At 43.9% G+C, this 22,731-nt stretch overlaps 1 protein-coding gene across 1 annotated transcript in view; it reads right to left on the bottom strand.

Annotated features, from left to right (window-relative positions):
* LOC121282465 (complement C1q tumor necrosis factor-related protein 3-like) overlaps positions 1-22,030 on the bottom strand; it is a 53,884-nt gene extending 31,854 nt beyond the window's left edge. The window contains exons 1-4 of the mRNA XM_041196172.1: positions 21,894-22,030; positions 16,085-16,199; positions 13,002-13,156; positions 9,497-9,626 (exon numbers count right to left, since the gene is read on the bottom strand). Of these exons, the coding sequence (XP_041052106.1) occupies positions 9,497-9,626; positions 13,002-13,156; positions 16,085-16,199; positions 21,894-21,977 (484 nt within the window). The 5' untranslated portion in view covers positions 21,978-22,030. The remainder of the gene's footprint in view (positions 1-9,496; positions 9,627-13,001; positions 13,157-16,084; positions 16,200-21,893) is intronic.
* Positions 22,031-22,731: the final 701 nt, after the last annotated feature.

Raw genomic sequence — 22,731 nt, 5'->3', positions numbered from 1 at the left:
AAAATGCAAAGTACTAACAGGACCAGATTTTGGCTACCAAGGCGGGTAGCTTGAGTCAGGAAACTTCGCAAATTACTGGACCCACCTTGTTAAAAAGTGCCCGGAATATACGATTTTTGCTCCAGTGGGAACAAGCGTGGGATGGGTCCTGTCATCCCCAGAAACAGAGTATATGTGGCCATGGAGGTGGACAAGTGCCAAGGCAGGCTGGTTAGAAAGCCCATCTCAGTTCTCTAGGACTTTGTTCCAATTGTTCTAGAAGTTGTTAGGCCCTCTATTACCCCTCACCCCCACATCTCCTCACTCCCGCACCTAAGACCCATGGCCCCTCATACTGTGCTGTTGCCACCATTCTGCATCACACACTAACCATCTAACCAACTGAGCTAACTGACCCCTCTCAAGTCATTAATTTCTTACAAAAACAAACAAACTTCTATTCAGTAGCCACATCAAAGACAGATAATCCATTAATAGCCTCTTTATGTTGTCAAGCAAACTCTGAAATCAAAAACCCCTGTTGACATAATTGCCACTTATGAAACTCAGCCAAGCATTCATACTGACAATAATGATAGCCTTTGGGGAAATGTCAGCAAAGTGCTCAGTTGAATCTGAACAACCAGATGCTACTTATTTTCTAACCTATACCTGTCAATCAAAGCATCCAGAAGAGTTTCTTTTAATTCTCACTGACAGATGCAGCCCGTTTTTTTTTTTACTTAAAGAGTGCGTCATTTAAATCACTACAGATCATGAAAGTGATACAGACTGTATCTGCCCTTCAAGGGAGTTTATGTCAACTCCATCAGTTTGTACCTCCCACACTGCTAGTTAAGATCCTCTACGAGTCAAAATTGGGTCTGTTTGAACTCAGCACCGAATTCAAATGGCCCTGCTGAATTTGAGGTTCCCTCCTATGTGAATTACACACTGACCCCTTTACCACCGGAAAAAATTGGATCTGTAGGAAATGGAGGCGGGATTTCCACATCTGGGTCCTGTTTGCTATTTTTAAAGATCCACGGAGTCATCCTGACTCCGCAAAAATCCATTTAGAGATTTTGGAATCTTAAAAGCAAAAGTATGAAAAAGCTGCAAATGCACAGCATTGGTAGAGAAATAGGAGTCAATCAGTTGAAGTTTTAGGTCTTAGGCCCTTCCTCAGTACAGACAGGAAGGGTCCTGATGAAGGATTTTAAACCTGAAATGTCAACTGACTGACATGCTTCTCCACAGATGCTTCTGGCCTTGTTGAGTGTTACCAGCGTTCATTTGTTTTTGTTTTAAAATTGTGTCTCCTGGGCCTGAATTTTACGCTTGCAGGGGTGCGCGCATGACTGGCAGGCTCGGGGCTGGTTGAGAAACAGGCCCCTGACTGCAATCGACCAACCACGGCAATTTCACACTTGTTGGCCAGTTAAGACTGACCCAGCATGAAATGTGTCTTCCCAACGGTCGGGAAGGGCCAGGCGGGGGTGGGGGCCTGTAGGGTGCCGGGTCCAATGGTGACCCGGTGGGTGGTTTAAAATGGCGCAGGCAGCTCCTTGAAGGCTGCCAGGAAAGAATCATGTACTCTGCGTTCTGGAGAATGAAACTATAGCCTCAACGGTGACTGGAGACACCAGATGGGAGGGTAGGTCGGCTGGGCACTCGGCCACCCCCGTTTTTTGGACAAGTGCGTCGGGGTGCTCTTGGAGGAGTGGCTGCCAGGAGAAACACCCTCATCCCCAGAAATGGAAAGAGGAGGCCACCGCACCAGACAAAAAAAGTTTGGGAGAAAGTGGCAGCCGAGGTCAGCAGTCACGACGTTGTGTGGCACACATGGGTGCACTGTGGCAAAAAGTACAATGACCTGCTGTGCTCAGGAAGGGTGAGTACCATGTAGGCATTGGTCAGTGTGAAGAAATGTTAAGAGCTGGCCATCCCCCCGTAGAGCTCAGGGGGGTTAGAGTCTGAGTGCCAACTGTCAATTATGCCAGAATTGGCCAAGGGGGTGAGCCCTGGCTCCTTGGACTGAGTGCCTTGCTGCTCGAGGGCCATGACTCAGATGTGCCCTGCAAGGTGCTCCTCAGATGGGATTGGCCAGGCTGCAATGGCACTGCAGGTAGAAAGTGGGCTAATCAATGCTTCTCTGTCCTTTAAGGAGAAGATAAGCCATAACCAAGTTGAGTGGTCACGGACAGGCGGAGGCGCCCAAACCTCCTAATATTGACCAGATTTGAGCAACACGCCTTGGAGCTGGAGAGGCGCCACGCACCTCATTCAGTCGGTCATGGAGAGGCTGGTGTGTCAGATGAAAGTAAGAGTGCAGTGCGCAGAGATGAGATTTTTCAATTGTGCAAACATTCTTGTGTACTCTCTTAGTTGACGGGAGCCTCAAAACTGGAATCCCCATTGATCATTGAAAGATGATTTTACCATGATCTCCATTGTCCACCAGGGTGCCTGGCATGCACAGTGACAGTGTGATGACTTAAACTAATGACATGTTGTTGTTGTCCCTTAGATTCGCCAGCAGGCACTCGTTTGCAGGACCCCGAAGAGCAAACCCTGACACCAGAGGACTGCCAAGCTTCAGCTGCACCTTCATCACACCTGCTTGCTGAACCAGGCACCAGCGGAGAGAACAGCACCCCGGTGGGCATTAGATCATCGGCTAGAATGTCGGTGAACAGTGGTGAGGGTACTTCACATTCACTTGAATTGCAGGTGGAGGCAGAGAGTGCCCAGGGCACCGGCAGTGGGAGGACTGCTGGAGACCAGGACAATGCTCAGTCAAAGGCAGACGATGAGCCTCTGAAGTTGTCCATTAGGCGGCAGATGCTGGATGTCCAGCGGGATGTGTGGGAGGATTTGGTAGAGATCCAAGAAGGTTTGAGTGCCATGGTCTCTGTTGTGGAGGTGTCCATGCAGAGCATAGAAACGGCACCGACCCTCATGGCTGAGCGCACTGCCTCCTCCATTGAGAGAGTGGCGTCTCTCATGGAGAGGCATCTCCAGGGATAGAATCAGGGGTTCCTAGGGCTGTGCTTGGACCTGCAAGTTCTCACACAGGCACTGACCTCAGGTTGTCAGTGCCATTGTGGGAGATAGATGAGGCAGTATTCCAGCTAATTGTCCGTCCATCAAAGGTGAGCAGGGAGGTCCAGATCAAACTTATGTTGACACATGAGCTGCCTGTCATCTCTGCGGGCTTCTCTCAGGACGCTCTGGATGAAGGCAGCAGCAGCTCCACCCCTCTGTCAGTAACCATGGCATCTGATGAAGCTATACCGGCTGGGGAGATGCCAGTCATGGCACTGGCTGTTCCCTCCCATGTGGGGCCAGCACAGGCTCCACTGGCCAGAGGACGACCGCCAAGGTCATCAAAGCCAACAAGACAGCAGAGTCAGCAGGCTGTCTCCAATGCCAGTGCCAGTGAGATGGGGTGGGGGAGGGGCACCAAGACGTAGCACTCGCAAACATAAGTTTAAGACACCATGAGCACAAAAGGGACTGGTCACGGGTGATCTTCTGTTCTCTAATGTTTTGTTTAGATGTTTACTGGTGTGGAAATGAACACCAGGGATGGTAATGTTAATTTATTTTGAGTGTGAAATGTACATAAATTTTGTTTTTTTCATAATGGTTTGAGTATGCTTCACCTTTTTTTTTGGTGCAGGTTATGCCAGGCTGTAATGCTGGACGTGAGTGGCTCTAAAGCTTATTACGCAGACATCTGGTTGGAGGCAGCAGCCCTGGCATGAGGTGGAAGCTGATCTTTGGCGGCCTAGTTGAAGGAGCATTGGATCAAGGCGTCCCTGGTGACCCTGCCTTCCTGGAGGTTATTGAGGTCTTGTTCCATGCCCTCAGCATTCTCCTCACTGTACTCATCTTCAGACTCACTACTGGATTCATCCTCTGTGGCCTGTGGAGCTGCCTCAAGATCCTCTTCCTCCAGTGGGTCCCCCCTTGCCAGTGCCAGCATGCAATCACTATCAGTGACACACGCTCTGGGGGGTATTGTAGTACTCCCACTGAACGGTCCAGGCATCTTCAGAAGACCTTTGGTCCTCTCTGTCATCGCCCTTGTAGAGGCATGACTCCTATTATAACACTGATCTGCCTCTGTTCTTGGGTGGCGGAGAGGCGTCATATGCCACCTTTTTAATGTATAGCCCTTATCACCCAGCAGCCATCCAACCAGTTGGGCTGGAGTACTGAAGAGCCTTGGCACCTGGGCGTATCTCAGGATATAAACGTCATGGGATCTGCCAGGGTACCTTGCACAGACTTGCAGAATCTAAGTCTTGTGGTCACAAAAACTATCTAGACGTTCATCAAGTGGAAGCCCTTCATGTTGACGAAGGCACTTGGCTGAACCGCTGGCATCTTGATGGCCACATGTATACAGTCAATTGCACACTAAATGCGGGGGAACTCAGCAATCACTGAAAATCCTTTGGCTCGCTCAGCCTGGCTGGCCTCGTCTGTACGGAAATGAATAAATGTCATTACCCACCTGAACAGAGCTTCTGTCACCAGCTTAATGCAACTGTGGACAGCTGATTGGGACACTCCACACAAATCCCCCACTGACCTGAAAAGAGCAGGAGGCATAGAAGTTGAGGGCCACTGTGACCTTCAGAGCCACTGACATGGGGTTTCCACCCACAAAGTTGGAGGTGATGTCAGGCCCAATCATCTGACAAATGGAGGTCACTGTCTCCCTGGTGAGGCAGAGCCTCCTTTGGCATTGCACGTATTGGACATATTGAGCCAGCTGCATCACTGCCTGTAAACCCTGGTAGCAGGATAGTAGCGTCTTCTGCAGCCCCTTCCACCTTGGACTTCCTGCTGGATGCTGCATTGGGCCACCAGGCCTCCTCTCTCTTCTGCTCCTCTCTTCCTCCTCAGAGTGGAGAGCACAATCCCCATTACAAGGGTTACAGAAGGCTGTATGACACCTGAAAGGGTCCAGAAGGTCAAAATCCTCTGGGGGCCTTGGAGAAAGCAACGAGTCCTGAAATGAAGTCTGGAAATTCCAAGAATGAAGCTCAGAACTGAGTTGAAGCTGTCAAGTTCCAACAAGCAACCAGCAGCAAACTATCTCCTAAACTCACTGCTCAGAATGGCAATGCTTATGACCCTTTTTATCCCGCCTCTGGATGAAGTTTTCGCAAAATACCTGCCTGTTTTGCCCATGTGACAAGGGGGAAATTGACTGGATAACATAAAATCTGGATCAATTGGGGTTTTAATGGCCTTAAATGGCCTTTTAATTGATGACAGGCATGGCTCTAACACCCGTGCGCACCTGCCAATCTGAAGACACTCGCCCGACGTCTTCTTGCACTATTTTATGCCCAATTGGGTCAGGCGTGCGCTCGCCCGCGAGGTGTAAAATTCAGCCCCTGGTATTTGAATTATTGCCACAGTGCAAAATCGAGATCAAGTTCAGAATCCTGAAAACTTTAGCAAGGTCTCCAAAAGTATCTTTTCCAAGTGCTTTTCAGAATCACAGAATCACACAGTGCAGAAGAGGGCCTTCGGCCCATCGAGTCTGCACTGACACTTGAGAAACACCTGACCTACCTACCTAATCCCATTTACCAGCACTTAGCCCATAGCCTTGAATGTTATAACGTGCCAAGTGCACATCCAGGTACTTTTTAAAGGTTGTGAGGCAACCCACCTCCACCACCCTCCCAGGCAGTGCATTCCAGACTGTCACCACCCTCTGGGTAAAAAAGTTTTTCCTCACGTCCCCCCTAAACCCCTCACCTTGAACTTTTGTCCCCTTGTGATTGACTCTTCAACTAAGGGGAACAGCTGCTCCCTATCCACCCTGTCCATGCCCCTCATAATCTTGTACACCTCAATCAGGTCGCCGCTCAGTCTTCTCTGCTCCAACGAAAACAACCCAAGTCTATCCAACCTCTCTTCATAACTTAAATGTTTCACCCCAGGCAACATCTTGGTGAATCTCCTCTGCACCCCCTCCAGTGCAATCACATCCTTCCTATAAAGTGGCAACCAGAACTGCACACAGTACTCCAGCTGTGGCCCCACCAAGATTCTATACAACTCCAACATGACCTCCCTACTTTTGTAATCTATGCTTCGATTCATAAAGGCAAGTGTCCCAAATACCTTTTTCACCACCCCACTGACATGCCCCTCCGTCTTCAGAGATCTATGGGCACACACGCCAAGATCCCTTTGTTCCTCAGAACTTGCTAGTGTCATGCTGTTCATTGAATACTTCCTTGTCAAATGAGTTTTCAGGGTTAAATTCCATCTGCCACTTATCTGCCCATTTTACCATCCCAGTTATATCTTCCTGTAGCCCAAGTCACTCAACCTCACTGTTAACCACCCAGCCAATCTTCGTGTCATCCTCAAACTTACAAATCCTACCCCCCACATTGTCAGCTATGTCGTTTATATAAATGACAAATAATAGGGGACCCAGCACAGATCCCTCTGGTACGCCACTGGACACTGGCCTCCAGTCACTAAAGCATCCTTCTGACATCACCCTCTGCCTCCTACAACTAAGCCAATTTTGAATCCACCTTATCAAATTACCCTGTATTCCATGTGGATTTGCCTTCTTTATAAGTCTCCTTTGTGGGACCTTGTCAAAGGCTTTGCTGAAATCCATATAAACTACATCAACACTACCCTCATCTACACATCTGGTCACCTCCTCAAAAAATTCAATCAAATTTGTTAGGCATAACCTCCCTCTGACAAAGACATGCTGACTATCACTGATCAAACCTTGCCTCTCCAAGTGGAGATAGATTCTCTCCTTCAGAATTTTCTCAATAGTTTCCCTACCACTGACGTGAGACTCACTGGCCTGTGGTTCCCTGGCTTATCTCTACAACCCTTCTTAAATAGCATGGAACCACATTAGCTGTTCTCCAGTCCTCTGGCACCTCCCCCATGGCCAGAGAGGAATTAAAAATTTGGGTCAGAGCCCCAGCGATCTCCTCCCTTGCCTCCCTCAGCAGTCTGGGACACCAATCATCCAGACCTGGAGATTTGCCCACTTTTAAGCCTGCCAAAACCTCCAATACCTTGTCATTCCCGATATCAATTTGCTTAAGAACCTCGCAGTCTCCCTTTCTGAGTTCAATACCTTCATGCTCATTCTCTTGGGTGAAGACGGATGTGTAGTATTCATTCAACACTCTAGCGATGTCATCTGGCTCCATCCATAGATTCCCCCCTTGGTCCCTTATGGGCCCTACTCTTTCCCTGGTTATCCTCTTCCCATTGATATATTTATAGAATATCTTTTAATTTTGAATTAATTGGCAATAAGAAGTTTAAATTTGTTGATAATTGTTGTGACATTTAAAATAATGGACCCAATGAATGGGTTAAAATAATGCTTAAAATTTCAATTGCAAGCACTTGTTTTGTAAATACTCCGAAGAGCAAGTTCACTTCTTAACGTGGAAACCTCACAGAAATAGACCACAGGATGGTTGGTGTGAGAAACAGAAAACTATTACACTGGCTGCAAGATCCTAAGTCATGTTTGGTGGAAGTAGACTCTTCAGCCAAATAGATTTCATCCTTCCTGAATTCCCACCGTCTTCCTTTTAAGCTGATAGCGAATTTATAAATGTGGCTTTGGCGCAATTGGAGCAGATCTTCAGATATTGGTGTTCTGGCATATCACTGATATAGAGCAACAGGAGTTTTATTATACATATAGCCATGCTGTACCTGACCTGAGAATGCTTGGTGAATTCACTGGGTTCCCAAAATGACCATTTTTCCATTCCATAGCACAAGCATTCCTCACCTTGAAGTGTACTGGCATCCAAACAAAAGCTTCATAAATACAATTATCTATAACCATTGATCAGTAGTTACTAATTAATTGCATAAACCTTTTTTAAATGCACAATCTTTTTTGAAAACAGGAACATAGGAGTACTGGAAACCAAGTGTCTTTCAAGCAGCACTTACTCAGCAATAAACTGCTCATGAATGTTCAGTTTGGGTTCCGGCAGTTTCCTCTTCTGACCTCTTTGAAGTCTTGGTCCAAACATGGACAGAAGAGCTGAACTCAATAGTTGAGGTGAAAGTGACTGCCCTTGACATAAAGGCAGCATTTGACCAAATGTGGCATCAAGGAGCCCAAACAAAACTGGAGTCAATGAGAATCAGGGGCAAAACTCTTCACTGGTTGGAGTCATACTGAGCACAAAGGAAGATGATTGTGGTTTATGGAGGTCTGACACCTCATTCCAGGGCATCACTGCAGGTGTTCCTTAGCATAGTTTCCATGGCCCAACCATCATCATCTGCTGTATCAATGGCCTTCCCTTCATTATAACATTAGTAGTGGGGATTTCGCTGATGATTGCACAATATACAGCACCATTTGCAACTTCTCAGATACTGAAGCAGTCCATGTTCAAATGCAGCAAAAACTGGACAACATTCAGGCTTGGGCTGATAAGTGGCAAGTAACAAGTGACACACAATGAACATCTCCAACAAGAGAAAATCTAACGATATACCCTTGATGTTCAATGGCATTACCATCACTGAATCTCCCATTATCAGCACCCTGAATCTTCCATTATCAACATCCATTGACCAGGTACTGAAATGGACTAGCCATATAAGTACTGTGACTACAAGAGCAGGTCAGAGGCTGGGAATGCTGCATCAAGTAACTCACCTCCTGACTCCGCAATGCCTGTCCACCATCTACAAGGCACAAGTCAGGAGTGTGATGGAATACTCCCCACTTGCCTGGATGAATGCAGCTCCTACAACACTCGAAAAGCTTGACACCGTCCAGGACAAAGCAGCCTGCTTGATTGGCACCACATCCACAAACATTCACTCCCTCTAGCACCGATGTACAGTCCATATCATCTACAAGATGCACTACAGTAACTCACCAAGGCTCCTTAGACAGAACCTTCCAAACCGACGACCACCTAGAAGGACAAGAGCAGCAGATGCATGGAGCCTGCAAGTTCCCCTCCAAGCCACTCACCACCCTGACTTGGAAATATATCGCTGTTCTTTCACTGGGTCAAAATCCTGAAATATCATTCCTAACAACACTATGGGTATGCCTACACCACATGGACTGTAGTAGTTCAAGAAGGCGACTCACCACCACCTTCTCAAGGGCAATTAGGAAGGGGCAATAAATGCCAGTGATGCCCACATCCCATGAAAGAATAACTTTAAAAAGGTAGGCCATTCAGCTCTTCAATCCTCCTTTGTTATTCAATTAGATTATGGTTGTCTTGCACCTCAACTCCATATTTGTGCCTTTGCTCCATATCCCTTGGTAGAATGACCTAACAATAATCTATCTGTCTCAGACCTGTAAGTTTCAGTTGTCCTAGTACCTACAGCCTTTTGAGGGAGATAGTTTCAGATTTCAATTACCCTTTCGCTGAAAAAGTGAAAGTACATTACGCACTTGTTTGCAAATCAGCCAGCTGAAATGTCATCAACTTACCTGCTATTGGTGCAGTAAATCTTCCAGTCATAACATCAAAATAGCTTCCAACATTGGTCTCCACACTGCTGAAAATAATACCACTGTTCTGGTTTGTGAAATGGGTTGCCATAGAAGCCATAAAAGCAACCTATGTAAATTAAAATGAGAAAAGTGAAGTAATGCTTGATTTGTACAAAACTGCCAATATCATTAAAGTTGTTGGTACAATATGGCTGATGGTTTTAGCAACCAGCTACTTTCAGACTGGTGATAATCTCTATGCATGTGTCCTTGGACAGGTAGAAGCCTATTCTTGACCTGAAAAACCTGTTTTAATATCAACACTAGCAGTGAGCCAATTATGTGGCTGACTCTGCAAAATCAAAAAGGTTAAATTAAGTTGAAAACAAAAACAGAATTAGCTGGCAGCATCGGCGGAGAAGAAAAGAGTTGACGTTTCGAGTCCTCATGACCCTTCGACAGAACTAAGTAGAAATAGGAAAGGGGTGAAATATAAGCTGGTTTAAGGTGTGTGTGTGTGTGTGTGTGTGTGTGTGTGTGTGGGGTGGGGGGGGGTGGGTTGGGTGGAGGGAGAGAAGTGGAGGGGGGGGTGTGGTTGTAGGGACAAGCAAGCAGTGATAGAAGCAGATCATCAAAAGATGTTGCAGACAACAGAACAAAAGAACACATAGATGTTGAAATTGGTGATATATATCTAAACGAATGTGCTAATTAAGAATGGATGGTGGGGCACTCAAGGTATAGCTCTAGTGGGGGTGGGGGGAGCATAAAAGATTTAAAAATATTTAAAAATAATGGAAATAGGTGGGAAAAAGAAAAATCTATATAATTTATTGGAAAAAAACAAAAGGAAGGGGGAAGAAACAGAAAGGGGGTGGGGATGGAGGAGGGAGGTCAAGACCTAAAGTTGTTGAATTCAATATTCAGTCTGGAAGGCTGTAAAGTGCCTAGTTGGAAGATGAGGTATTGTTCCTCCAGTTTGCGTTGGGCTTCACTGGAACAATGCAGCAAGCCAAGGACAGACATGTGGGCAAGAGAGCAGGGTGGAGTGTTGAAATGGCAAGCGACAGGGAGGTTTGGGTCATTCTTGCGGACAGACCGCAAGTGTTCTGCAAAGCGGTCACCCAGTTTACGTTTGGTCTCTCCAATGTAGAGGAGACCACATTGGGAGCAACGAATGCAGTAGGCTAAGTTGGGGGAAATGCAAGTGAAATGTTGCTTCACTTGAAAGGAGTGTTTGGGCCCTTGGACGGTGAGGAGAGAGGAAGTGAAGGGGCAGGTGTTACATCTTTTGCGTGGGCATGGGATGGTGCCATAGGTCGGGGTTGAAGAGTAGGGGGTGATGGAGGAGTGGACCAGGTTGTCCCGGAGGGAACGATCCCTATGGAATGCCGACAGGGGGGGTGAAGGGAAGATGTGTTTGGTAGTGGCATCGTGTTGGAGTTGGCGGAAATGGCGGAGGATGATCCTTTGAATGCGGAGGCTGGTGGGGTGATAAGTGAGGACAAGGGGGACCTATCATGTTTCTGGGAGGGAGGAGAAGGCGTGAGGGCGGATGTGCGGGAGATGGGCCGGACACGGTTGAGGGCCCTGTCAACTATCTGCTCGACATGGACTCACATTGCTTGATTAAATGTGCTTCAGTGGGGTCAATTTTAACTTGAGGCACATCCAGAGAAAGCATGGTGGGACGGAATTCCTGTGAACAATTTAATATGAGGCCCAAGCTATTTTCGCTCCCAGGCCCTTAGGCAATGGTTGATCTGTACCTCAATTCTATGTATAGAGACATAGCAACATAAGAAATAGGAGCAGGAGAAGACCATTCAGCCTGTCAAGCCTGCTCTGCCATTCAAACAGACCACAGCTGATCATCTACCTCTATACCATTTTTCCCCATTCTCCCCATATCCCTTGATGCCATGAGTATGCAAAAATCTATCGATTTCTGTCTTGGACAGACTCAATGATTGACCTTCCACAGCCCCCCAAGGTAGAGAATTCTAAAGATTCTTCACCCTCTGAGTGAAGAAATTCTTCCTTATCTCAGTCTTAAATGGCCTGTCTCTTATTCTGGGACTGTGTCCCTTGGTACCGGACTCACCAGCCAGGGGAAACATCCTATCTACATCCACCCCGTCACGCCCTGTAAGAATTTTGTAAGTTTCAATGAGATCACCTCTAATTCTTCAAAACGCTAGAGTATACAAGCTCAGTTTCCTCAATCTCTCCTCATAAGGCAATCGCACCATCGCAGGGATTAATCTGGTGAACCTCCATTGCACTTGCTCTATGGCAAGTACATCCTTCCTTAGATAAGGAGACCAAAACTGTACACAATGCTCCAGGTGAAGTCTCCTACCATGGCTCTATACAATTGCTGTTTTTGATTTATATCCTTTAATACTTCTAATAATACCTAAAAGTTAACACCCAGTACAGATCCTGGGAAACATCACTTTTTACATTCCCCCAGTGTAGATTTCTTATATCACTGCCATGGCTGCTATTCCCCCAGCTAATTAACAACCCATATCACAAATTTACCTCTAACATTATGTGCTCTATATTTTGCTAATAATCCTTTGTGTGGAACTTTACTAAATGCCTTTTGTATCTTACATAGATGACATCCTTAGACATTACCCTGCCCACCTTGTTGATGATCTGCTCAAAAGAATCTGCTAGATTAATCAGACATGATCTACCCTTCACAAATCCATACTGACTCTCTTTGTTCAGCTCATACTTGTTCAAATGCTCAATCACTCTGACCACCCCTTCCATTCAAAACCCTCCTCAGCACCCTTGTTTTGATTGTGCCTTCATTAACCATGCTCCTTCTGTCCAATTATTTTTGCTTTCCCAGCATAACATGACATATGTAGCAATATTTAAATAGTACTACCACAGGAGCATTATCAAACAAAATTTGACACTGAGACATGTAAGAGATATTAGGACAGTTGACCAACAGCTTGGTCAAAAAGATAGGTTTCAAAGAGTATTTTATAGGAGAGAGTGTTATAGCAGAGGATAGGTTTAGGGAGGCAAACCAAAGTCAAAAACTAGGGCAGTTGAAGGCACAGCCACAAATACACTTAGGAATGGTTTATTATGGGCGTCACTTCCTTGGAGTGGCACTCGGCATCAGATTGCCACTGCTTGCCCAATTACTTGAACAAAATTTATTTTGTACATGTGTCACCCAATCTTCAGACACAGGCCGCACGAAATCCAGGCAGCGCATCTGTCCTCAAGGCCCAGCACCGCACTTTAGCAGAGTCAGATTGAAGAATGACACACCCACTTTTTATGACACTAGCTGCTGTAAACCAGGTAAGTTAAAGGTCCCATTGTACTAGTGTTACCAAAGTATTAGCCTGGGCTTATAGCCCAGTGATGTTCCCAAGGTCTCACCCATATTGACTAACCATTGTTTTACACAATACTGTTTTGTAAAATGTTTTGCATATTGTGAACAGGATAGTATCATTCTTACTTTGAGTTCTGACGGGATCCCGGCTTGTCCCTTCTCGCCTTTAATGCCTTGAATTCCACGTTCTCCTCGAGGTCCCATGTCTCCTTTTCGGCCTTGCTCACCTTTCTCCCCCTCATGTCCTGGGAGCCCATTATTTCCATTATTTCCATGGTTTCCTATTAAATTACAGATAATTGTATTGTAGGAATCAATTGGTATGTGATTGCCAGCTGTTGTATTTAGACAGTGGCTACTTGGATAAATATGCTTCAAGGCCAAAAATAAAACAAATATAAGTTCTCCAATGTAAAGGCAAAATACTGCAGATACTGGAAATCTGAAACAAAAAAAATGCTGGGAAACCTCAGCAGGTCTGACAGCATCTATGGAGAGAAAGACAGAGTTAACATATGAAGAAGAGTCATTAGGACTCGAAATGTTAACTCTGTCTTTCTCTCCACAGATGCTGTCAGACCTGCTGAGTTTTCCCAGCATTTTTGTGTTTGCGAAAATTCTCCAATGGCTCAAATGATAATTGCACTGATAGTGTACTGAGCCATATGAGCTAAGAAGGGTAAAAGCAAAATAATGCGAATGCTGGAAATCTGAAACAAAAACAGTAAATGCTGGAAAAACTCAGCAGGTCTAGCAGCACCTGTGGAAAGAGGAACAGAGTTAATGTTTTGAGTCCGTACGACCCTTCTTCAGACCTGCTGAGTTTTTCCAGCATTCTCTGTTTTTGAACCAAGAAGGGTCTGAATTCTTAGTTATGCTTTTCCTGCCTCCCAATGCTGAAAATGAGTTCTGCACCCAAAGTGTGCTGAAGCTATTTAGACCAAGGTGTATCTGAGTTACCTTCACTAAGACATTAACATGGTCCAGAGACACTCCCAATCCATGTCCACCTCCCCCAAGCTATGCCTAGCACCAGGAAATAGGGCAAGAAAAGGAGAAGGGCCAACCCTTTGTTCGTGTATCTGGTGGATAGTTATTAAAATTGATTTTATAAATTTATGAAATCTCCAACAACAATTCTCAACCTGAATGGATGAGACTCCATACTTTTAATTGTTCCTTTCCAGGGCCAGAGAGGTTGATTGACAGTCATCAACAATTCCCCTTGCAAAACTGGAGTCAATGGGAATCAGGAGGAAATCTCTTTCCTGCTTGGAGTCATACCTAGTACAAAGGAAGATGGTTGTGGTTGTCGGAGGTCAGTCATCTGCGATCCAGGGCATTGCTGCAGGACTTCCTCAGGGTAGTAGCCTCGGCCCAACCATCTTCAGCTGCTTCATCAATGACCTTCCTTCTATCATAAGATCACAAGTGGGGACGCCATAGGGCTCCTCCTCTGTTTTATGCAAAAATCTTCAAAAGTACATTGTGGGAATTACCCATGTTTTAGTGTCCGGTGCCCATAAATACAGGAGGTGAGCTAGGAAGCTGTGCACAGTGCCTGCCGCTTTAATAACATGATAATGCTAGGCCTGTAACAGACAGTCTCATCTCTGTCCCCTGCTCCCAGAGCAGTATAATGGGATGGAGATACAGCATTATGGATCCCCATCCATTTTTCCTGAAATTTGCACCCAGGGAATGGGTGTTTCCCAGAACATTTCAGTGTTTTGAAGCCTTGAAGAGGAATCGAGTGCAGAAATAGAAAATACAACAATCAGTAATCCAAAGTATATTTTGTATGATACAATTATCAGTGTTGGTAGAACAATTGAACATTCAAATGAGTTTTGAAGCAATCAGGGGTCAAGTTTTTCCATGTAGGAATAATGGGTAACATGTAAGTAGTTTCAGCTTGTAATTTATTAAAAGAAAATCTCATAAGGTGCATCTTTTTTTAAATTCATTCATGTGTGAGCATTACTGGTAAGGCCAGCATTTGTTGCCCATCCCCAATTGCCCTTGAGAAGGTGGTAGTGAGCGGCCTTTGTGAACTGCTGGAGTCCATGTGATGTAGGTACATCCACAATGCAATTAGAAAGGGTGTTCCAGGTTTTTGATCCAGGCACAGTACAGGGGCAGAGATACAATTCCTAGTCAGGATAGCGTGCAATTTGCATCACTTGCTACAGGACGTAGACAGGCTACCAGAATAGGCAGAAAAATGGTAGATGGAATTTAATACAGGGAAGTGTGAGGTGATGTGTTTTGACAGAAGGGATAGGGAGAGACAATACAGAATTAATTCTAAAGAGCTAACAGGGACAGAGGGATCCGTGGATACATGTGCATAGATTTTTAAGGTGGCGGGACATATGGAGAGAATAGTTTGCAAAGTATAGGGGATCTTGGGCTTCATAAGTAGAAGCATTGAGTACAAAACCAGGAAGTTATGTTGAACTTTAATGAGCTCTGGTTAGGCCACATCTGGAGCATTGCATCCAGTTCTCATCACTGCACTTCAGGAAGGGTGTGAGAGTCCTTGACAGTGTGCAGAGGAGATTTACCAGAATGGTTCCAGGAATGGAGGGTTTTAGTTACAAGGTGAGGTTGAAAAAGATGGGATTGTTCTCTTTGGAGCAAAGGAGACTGAGTGGAGATTTAAGAGAGGTGTACAAGATTATGACAGGTTTAGATAAGGTAGGCAGAAGCCTTGGTGACTTGCTGCAATGCATGTTGTAGATGGTGCACACTATTGTCACTGGGCACCAATGATGGAGGCAGTGAGTGTTTAAGGTGGCGGGTGGGATGCGGGCTATTTTGTCCTGGATGGTGCTGAGTTTCTTGGGAGTTTTTGAAGCTACAATCATCCAGGCAAATGGAGAGTATTCAATCACACTCCTGACGTTATGAGGAAGTTATGAAGAAATTAGGGGAAAACTAGAGAAATTCTTCCCCTGCAAGTAAGCAAACCTCAGCACCTCCCATCAGCTGATAAATACATGCAAGAATCCTAATTCCCTACAGTGGAATTGCCTGCTGAGAGTCAGTGTGCAGATTCACGTGAAGAATGGCCATTTGGGTGAGCTATGGGAGGGTTTACTGTGAATTGTGAATGTATGGCCTCCAAAATTGGTTACAGGAATAAAGAATGGGTTAAAATTGGAAGAGAAAAATTAAACATTGGAGAGACACAATTAATAACTCACCTGGAATGCCAGCTTGACCAGGAGGACCAGGCCATCCACGGGGACCAGGCTCTGCTCTGTGACAACAGTGGCTACATTCAAAATGAGCAGGCCTATCCACAACCTCATGTTGTTCCTCAAAATAGAAAATTATTTTTTAAATTTGCAAGTATACTTTCATAAAAATCTAAATTGACAAGCTAAAAAAAAGTAACTCAAGGCAACTGATCTGATTTTAGGATAACAAATTTTATTTTTACAAATGTTCTTGCAGTTCCTTGGACAGAAAAATAGAGTATATAACATGGTTACTGTTGTATTCAGATAAATGAAATACGTCAATACCATATTGTTACTACAAAGGATATTGGACTTGAAATTACTGAAAAAAATAACAGCATGTGAAGGGTGCACTTTGCAGTTAGAGTGGAAGTCAGCCAGAAACTTGCGGTAAGGATGCCGCATGAAAAACAAGTTGTCAGAAAATTTTGGATGATTTGCACTGCTCCTCTGTTAACGTCACAAAAATGGAATCTAACACTTAACCTCAACAGGAGTTTCTTGAAGTTGCCGTATTTGCATGTTAATTTTCCATTAAATACAGCATAACATATTAAGTCTAGCAATTAACCACATTGGTATCCTTTAAACAAGGTGATAATTGGTTTCTTTTATTCATTCATGTGATGTGGGCTTCATTGGCTGGACCAGCATTTATTGCCCATCCCTAGTTGCCCTTGAGAAGGTGGTGGTGAGCTGCCTTCTTGAACCATGCAGTCCATGTAGTGTAGGTACACCCGCAGTGCTGTTAGAAAGGGAGTTCCAGGATTTTGACCCAACAACAGTGAAGGAACGGTGATATATTTCCAAGTCAGGATGATGAGTGACTTGGATGGGAACTTTCAGGTGGTGGTGTTCCTATCTATCTGCTGCCCTTGCCTTTCTAGATGGTAGTGGTCATGGGTTTGGAAGGTGCTGTCAAAGGAGCCTTGGTGAATTCCTGTAGTGCATGTTGTAGATGGTACACACTACTGCTACTGTGCATCGATGGTGGAGGGAGTGAATGTTTGTGGATGTGGTGCCAATCAAGCAGGCTGCTTTGTCCTGTATGGTGTCAAGCTTCTTGAGTGTTGTAGGAGCTGCACTCATCCAGGAAAGTGGAGAGCATTCCATCACACTCCTGATACGTGCCTTGTAGATGGTGGACAGGTTTTGGGGAGTCGGGAGGTGAGTTACTCATTACAGGATTCCTAGCCTCTGATCTGTTCTTGTAGCCACAGTATTTATTTGGTTAATCCAGTTCAGTTTCTGTTCAATGGTAATGCCCAGGATGTTGATAGTGGGGGACTCAGTGATGATAATGCCACTGAACATCAAGGGACGATGGTTAGATTCTCTCTTGTTGGAGATGGTCATTGCCTGACACTTGTAAGGCACAAATGTTACTTGCCACTTTTCAGCCCAAACCCGGACATCATCCAGGTCTTGCTGCATTTGGACATGGGCTGCTTCAGTATCTGAGGAGTCATGAATGGTCCTGAACATTGTGCAATTGTCAGCGAACATCCCCACTTCTGACCTTATGATGGAAGGAAGGTCATTGATGAAGCAGCTGAAGATGGTTGGGCCGAGGACACTACCCTGAGGAACTCATGCAGTGATGTCCTGGAGCAGAGATGACTGACCTCCAACAACCACAACCATCTTCCTTTGTACTAGGTATGACTCCAACCTGCGGAGAGATTTCCCCCTGATTCCCATTGACTCCAGTTTTGCTAGGGGAATTGTTGATGACTGTCAATCAACCTCTCTGGCCCAGGAAGGGAACAATTAAAAGTATGGAGTGTCATCCATTCAGTTTCAGAATTGTTGGAGCTTTCATAAATTTAAATTTATATTTTTAAATCTTTTTTTTCTACATTTACTTTCTGTCTCTTTTTTTCTCTCTCAATCTAATCTTTATTTCCTTCATTTTGGGTGGAGTTGAATGCCTCCTGGTGGGGGTTTAGAGATGGGGGCATTTAATCAAGTAGGATGGTGCTGAATGGGGAACCTGCTGCCTTCCCACAACACCCAATTAAGTCCAGGGCAGGAAGGCTCATGCATAGCCTTCCCACCTGGGCACTAATTGAGGCCTGTAATGCCACTTAAGGGCCTCATCCCACTGTCATTTGAATTCAATCAGCAGTGAGGGAGGTAATCACCACACAGAGAGCCTGAAAACCAAACCAAACTGGTGGGCATCTGGGCGGAGGGAGGGGTGGGGGTTCCTTGTTCAAAGACACTATGCCTGATCAAGGGACAAGAAATCAGCAAGGGAGATATCTGCTAAGAGGCCCTCCTTGCACTTTCTTCAGAACCCGTGACACCTATCCCGCCCTGGCCTGCGTCTTTTGTTAATTGCAGTCCTTTGGCGTGTGCATTATTGGCAGCAGCCACTACTCCTGGTGATGCTGATGGGCAATGGAGAGCTGCCGGCTTTTGATTGGCTGGCAGTTCTTGGCAGGGGCAGGTTTATCACCCCTCAGGTTCCTAAACACCACTGCAGGCCTGACGCTGACCAGTTTACGTGCCTGATGGCTAATGAATTCTGGGGGACTTTCCCTAACGGAACTGACATGAGGCTCCCTCTGGTTGTCTAAGCAGAAGATGAGACCTGGGGCAGAATTTAGCTGTTGTTGGGTGGGTTGAGCGGGGGCAGGACGGTATGGTTAGGAAGCTGACTGCTGCCTGCAATCGAAGCCAGAAAGCAATTTCACACTGGCGGGCCAATTAAGGCCTGCCCAGCGTGAAATGCAAGTGGGAGTGCTGCCTGTGCAGGCAGGGGGAGGAGGGCAAGGGGGGCAAGTGCAAACTTCACACAGAGCTGCCTCAGGAAGATGAAGAGTTTAAAAAATAATAATAAAGGTTAGAAAAATGTTATAAAACATATCCCTCATGTGACTCTGTCATGGGTAGGGACATGTTATAAGTGAAATTTGAAAAATGTTATTTCATTTTTATTTGATGTTGGAAACCTCATCCTACCCGTGGATGAGGTTTCCAAAAAAGTACAAAGGCTGCTTGGCTCTTGGCTGACCCACCAACTGTAAGGTTGGACAGGCAGCAAAAAATTTAAGTTAATTGTTCCTTAAATAGCCTTAACACTTTAATTATCGGCAAGCACGCTGCCAACTCCAGTGCGTGCCTGCCGACCGAAATATCATGCAACTGTGCATTGACATCGGGACGCTCACCCAACATCAACACGTGTCATTTAACGCTTGAGCAGGACAGGCGTATGCCCGAGCGGGTCAGGTGCACGCCCGCCTGCCGAGGTAACAATTTTGTCCCCTATCACCAACATTAAATTCCGTCCTTTATTTCTCTTTATGTGCCTGAGTTAATATTAAATTTATACATTCTAATTCACCCCCTTTCTCATTCTTTTCTTTGTTTATTTCTCATTCCCTTAATCCCATTACTTAAGGTGAAGCATTGTTAGTCCTGTTGTTCACCAAGGTCCCATTGACCTCACTATGCCATTATCAAATTGTGCTTCCAACAACTTAAAGGGCAAAAAAAATTGAGCTGAAAGGTACAGGAAAAGTATCAACTATGACCAGTCCCGTTGTGAGATGCTGCCCACCAAATTCTGGACTGTTAAATTTACAGATTGTTAGAAACTTCACATCTGTGAGGCAAGAAATGGATGGTCAGCAGTTGAAAATTTCTTTGCTGCACAATCCCTGGGTTTTCCAATGGCATTTGACACAAGGTGTGGTAATACCTGGTAAGGATCGGGCCAGTATGTTAGATTTTAACGTTTGTAAATTATTCTTTGCTTTTCTTTTGTATTCAGGAAACTTTGTCTCTGTGAATCTACCAGGTAAGATGGCTAATCATTTAGGTGTTTATAGCATAAATGAAGAGGCCATAACAATAATAAGCAAAAATAACCAGAGTAGTTCAATATATCAGCTTTTAAGATACATGGGATTATCTATCTAGCATATATTTCCATTACATGCTTAATATTTAAAAGAAAGTTTAAATATATAATTCAAAGTAAAAAAGAAATGTATTTGAGGCATGAATTCAATACGATCAGAATTAAGGTAGCAGCAGAGATGTACTTATTAGCATAATAGGCATCTGAAAGATCCACTATGTGATGAAACATTGCATTTAGTATCAATAAGCACCACAACTACACCTTCAACTTGTACATAAATCAAGATTTTGGTAGAGTTTGACACTACTTTTATGAACTTAGTACATTTTTTAAAAATATATGTTTTTGTGTTGTGGATGACACCTGAAATTCCACCATTTATAGCAATCACAGTTGCCCTGAACAAGGCATTAATCATCTTTAAAGTTATGCTATTAGGAGCTGGCTGTTCTATCACCTTAGTTTCAAATTTGTTTCATTTTGGCTTTTTTGTATGTTCCCACAATAGTGTTAGAATATGAAATCCATTGCCGCATTTAGCTACTGAAGTCAAATGAATCACAACATCTAGGAGGGAATTAGATAAAACTTCAAGAAGATAAATATTAAAAGGTATTAGGAAAAACAGGGGAGTTACATTGTAAGAGATGGTTCTGAAATAGAGCAAGCACCAATACAGCTACCCCAGTGCTGAAATTCTTATGGCAGACAGGTGGAAGTGTCGGCTTTGTTAATGTTATTTGCTCTATTTTTGACACGTCTGAATAACACCAGGAGTTACATTTTGTTTCCTTTGACAGTTCAGATTAAGATCAGGGTTTTTTTTAATATATTATTTGATTGGCTATAATGTTGCACTTACTGAGGGAATAGCATATAGGAATTTGGCAGTTGCAATGAAATTTATAAAATATTTTCTGCTTTGACCAAGTTAACTATATCGTTTGTACGAGCAAGAATATTTATATCATTGCTCAATGCTGATTTTTGTGAGGCAAATCACTGATATATAATCATAGAGAAAAGTTGTTGTTCAAATAATTATGCAGTGCAGAACTTGGACTGCCATTTACCAGAAACAATCCATAATCTATATAGCCCACTTCCCCTGAGTACATGGTCGAATTTGACATTTTCAAAATACTTGATCCTGGCCGACCCTACCACCTGAAAACCTTTTCAGATTAGCCTGATAATAAATAATCATAACCAATTCAAACATTAAAATGGGGAATCTTCAACAGATAACATTTTCAATAAGGGTTATCACAAATTTAAAATTTTAATTAAATCTATGGGGAAAATAATGAGGAAGTGCATGTATACATTTCAACTGCCGCATTATCCAGGAAATCAAATTTTCAAATTGTTCCCCTTTTTAATGAGTTCATTATAAGATATTTTATTATTCAATTTGAAAAGTATTCAGTCCTGTTTCAATAGTTGGTTTTGTTTAACTTTACAACAATACAACAAATTCATGAGTAAGCCCATGATAAACATATAAAGTTGTTTTCCTTTTTCCTACCAACAAAAAAAAATTTCTAGAATTTTAAGCTTTAACTGAAAATCAACTAAACTTTGTTATCCTAAAAATCAAATTGTTCCAGTTTAAGGCAGATGAAGCCAAACTGCCTCGGAACTATTACTATCTTTGTGTACAAAATCAGTTCAAAATACCTGGATGCTATGAGGAGTTGGCTGTTCTAGTACCTTAGTTTCAAATTTGTTTCTTTTCAGCTTTTTTTGTACTTTTCCTGTCTTGTCAGCTGCAGCCAGTCTTGAATTTACCCCACCTGTATGGTTTACAGCTTCAGTCTGTTCGCTCTTTAAATACCTGGAAGATTGCTGGTTTTCAACTACTTTTGTCAAGTTTGCAATATCTTTCACGCTCACCTCTGAATATTCTTCCAGGCATAGGCAAAAGGGTAGGAAGAGGAAAATGAGCAGGGACCAGCGTTCACAAGTCTTCAGTGCCATAACCTTTGGGCTGGGGCCAGCAGCAAGATGCTAGTCTTATCCTTCAGTCACATGCAATCCCTATGAAGCTTGCACCAAGCGTACAATTTTATAGTGCTGTGGGCTCCTGGTACAGGAAACTCTGGGTCAGCCCAGTGATATAATCTCTCAGCTGTGATCAGTCGAACCTATCGAAAAATATGGTTCATATTACTTAAATGAGCTGTGACCTATTCATTCGTTAACCCCAGTCACACAGGGAGGTGAACTTCCATGGATTAATATTGATAGCTCCCCTGTTCCCCATATTTTGGTGTCAGTTATCCATTTAACATTCGGGGTAGGTCTGTTTTTGTTCAAGTGTGAAAAACTTTGTTGAAAGTGAGAATTTGTGACTAATGCAGAACTTTCCTAACTGGAACCATGTGCTAATATCATTATATGGCTATGCCTAACTGGATAAATGCATGGCCTGTTTTTTTTTTAAATAAAAGAACTGACATTTGGAGCTTTCATTAACCCTACCAGATATTAAATATGTGGCAACAAATTAATTTCAAACCGAATGAATAAAGCTTGTAATAACTTACACAAAATTAAATTCCACTCATGATTATGTGTGATCTAGTAAGATTTTCTTACAATTTGTTGCAAAAAAAAATTGTGTATAACTATGCTTTCATTTTAGTCAATGTGATTAATGGTACTGCCCTAAGAATGAAGTTGTTGAACATTGAGACTTATGCCAATGGGTGACTCATTACAAAAACCAGAC

The sequence above is a fragment of the Carcharodon carcharias genome, chromosome 1 (assembly GCF_017639515.1).
Source record: "Carcharodon carcharias isolate sCarCar2 chromosome 1, sCarCar2.pri, whole genome shotgun sequence".
Lineage (NCBI taxonomy): Eukaryota > Metazoa > Chordata > Chondrichthyes > Lamniformes > Lamnidae > Carcharodon > Carcharodon carcharias.
This window is presented reverse-complemented; position numbering and strand designations above follow the sequence as displayed.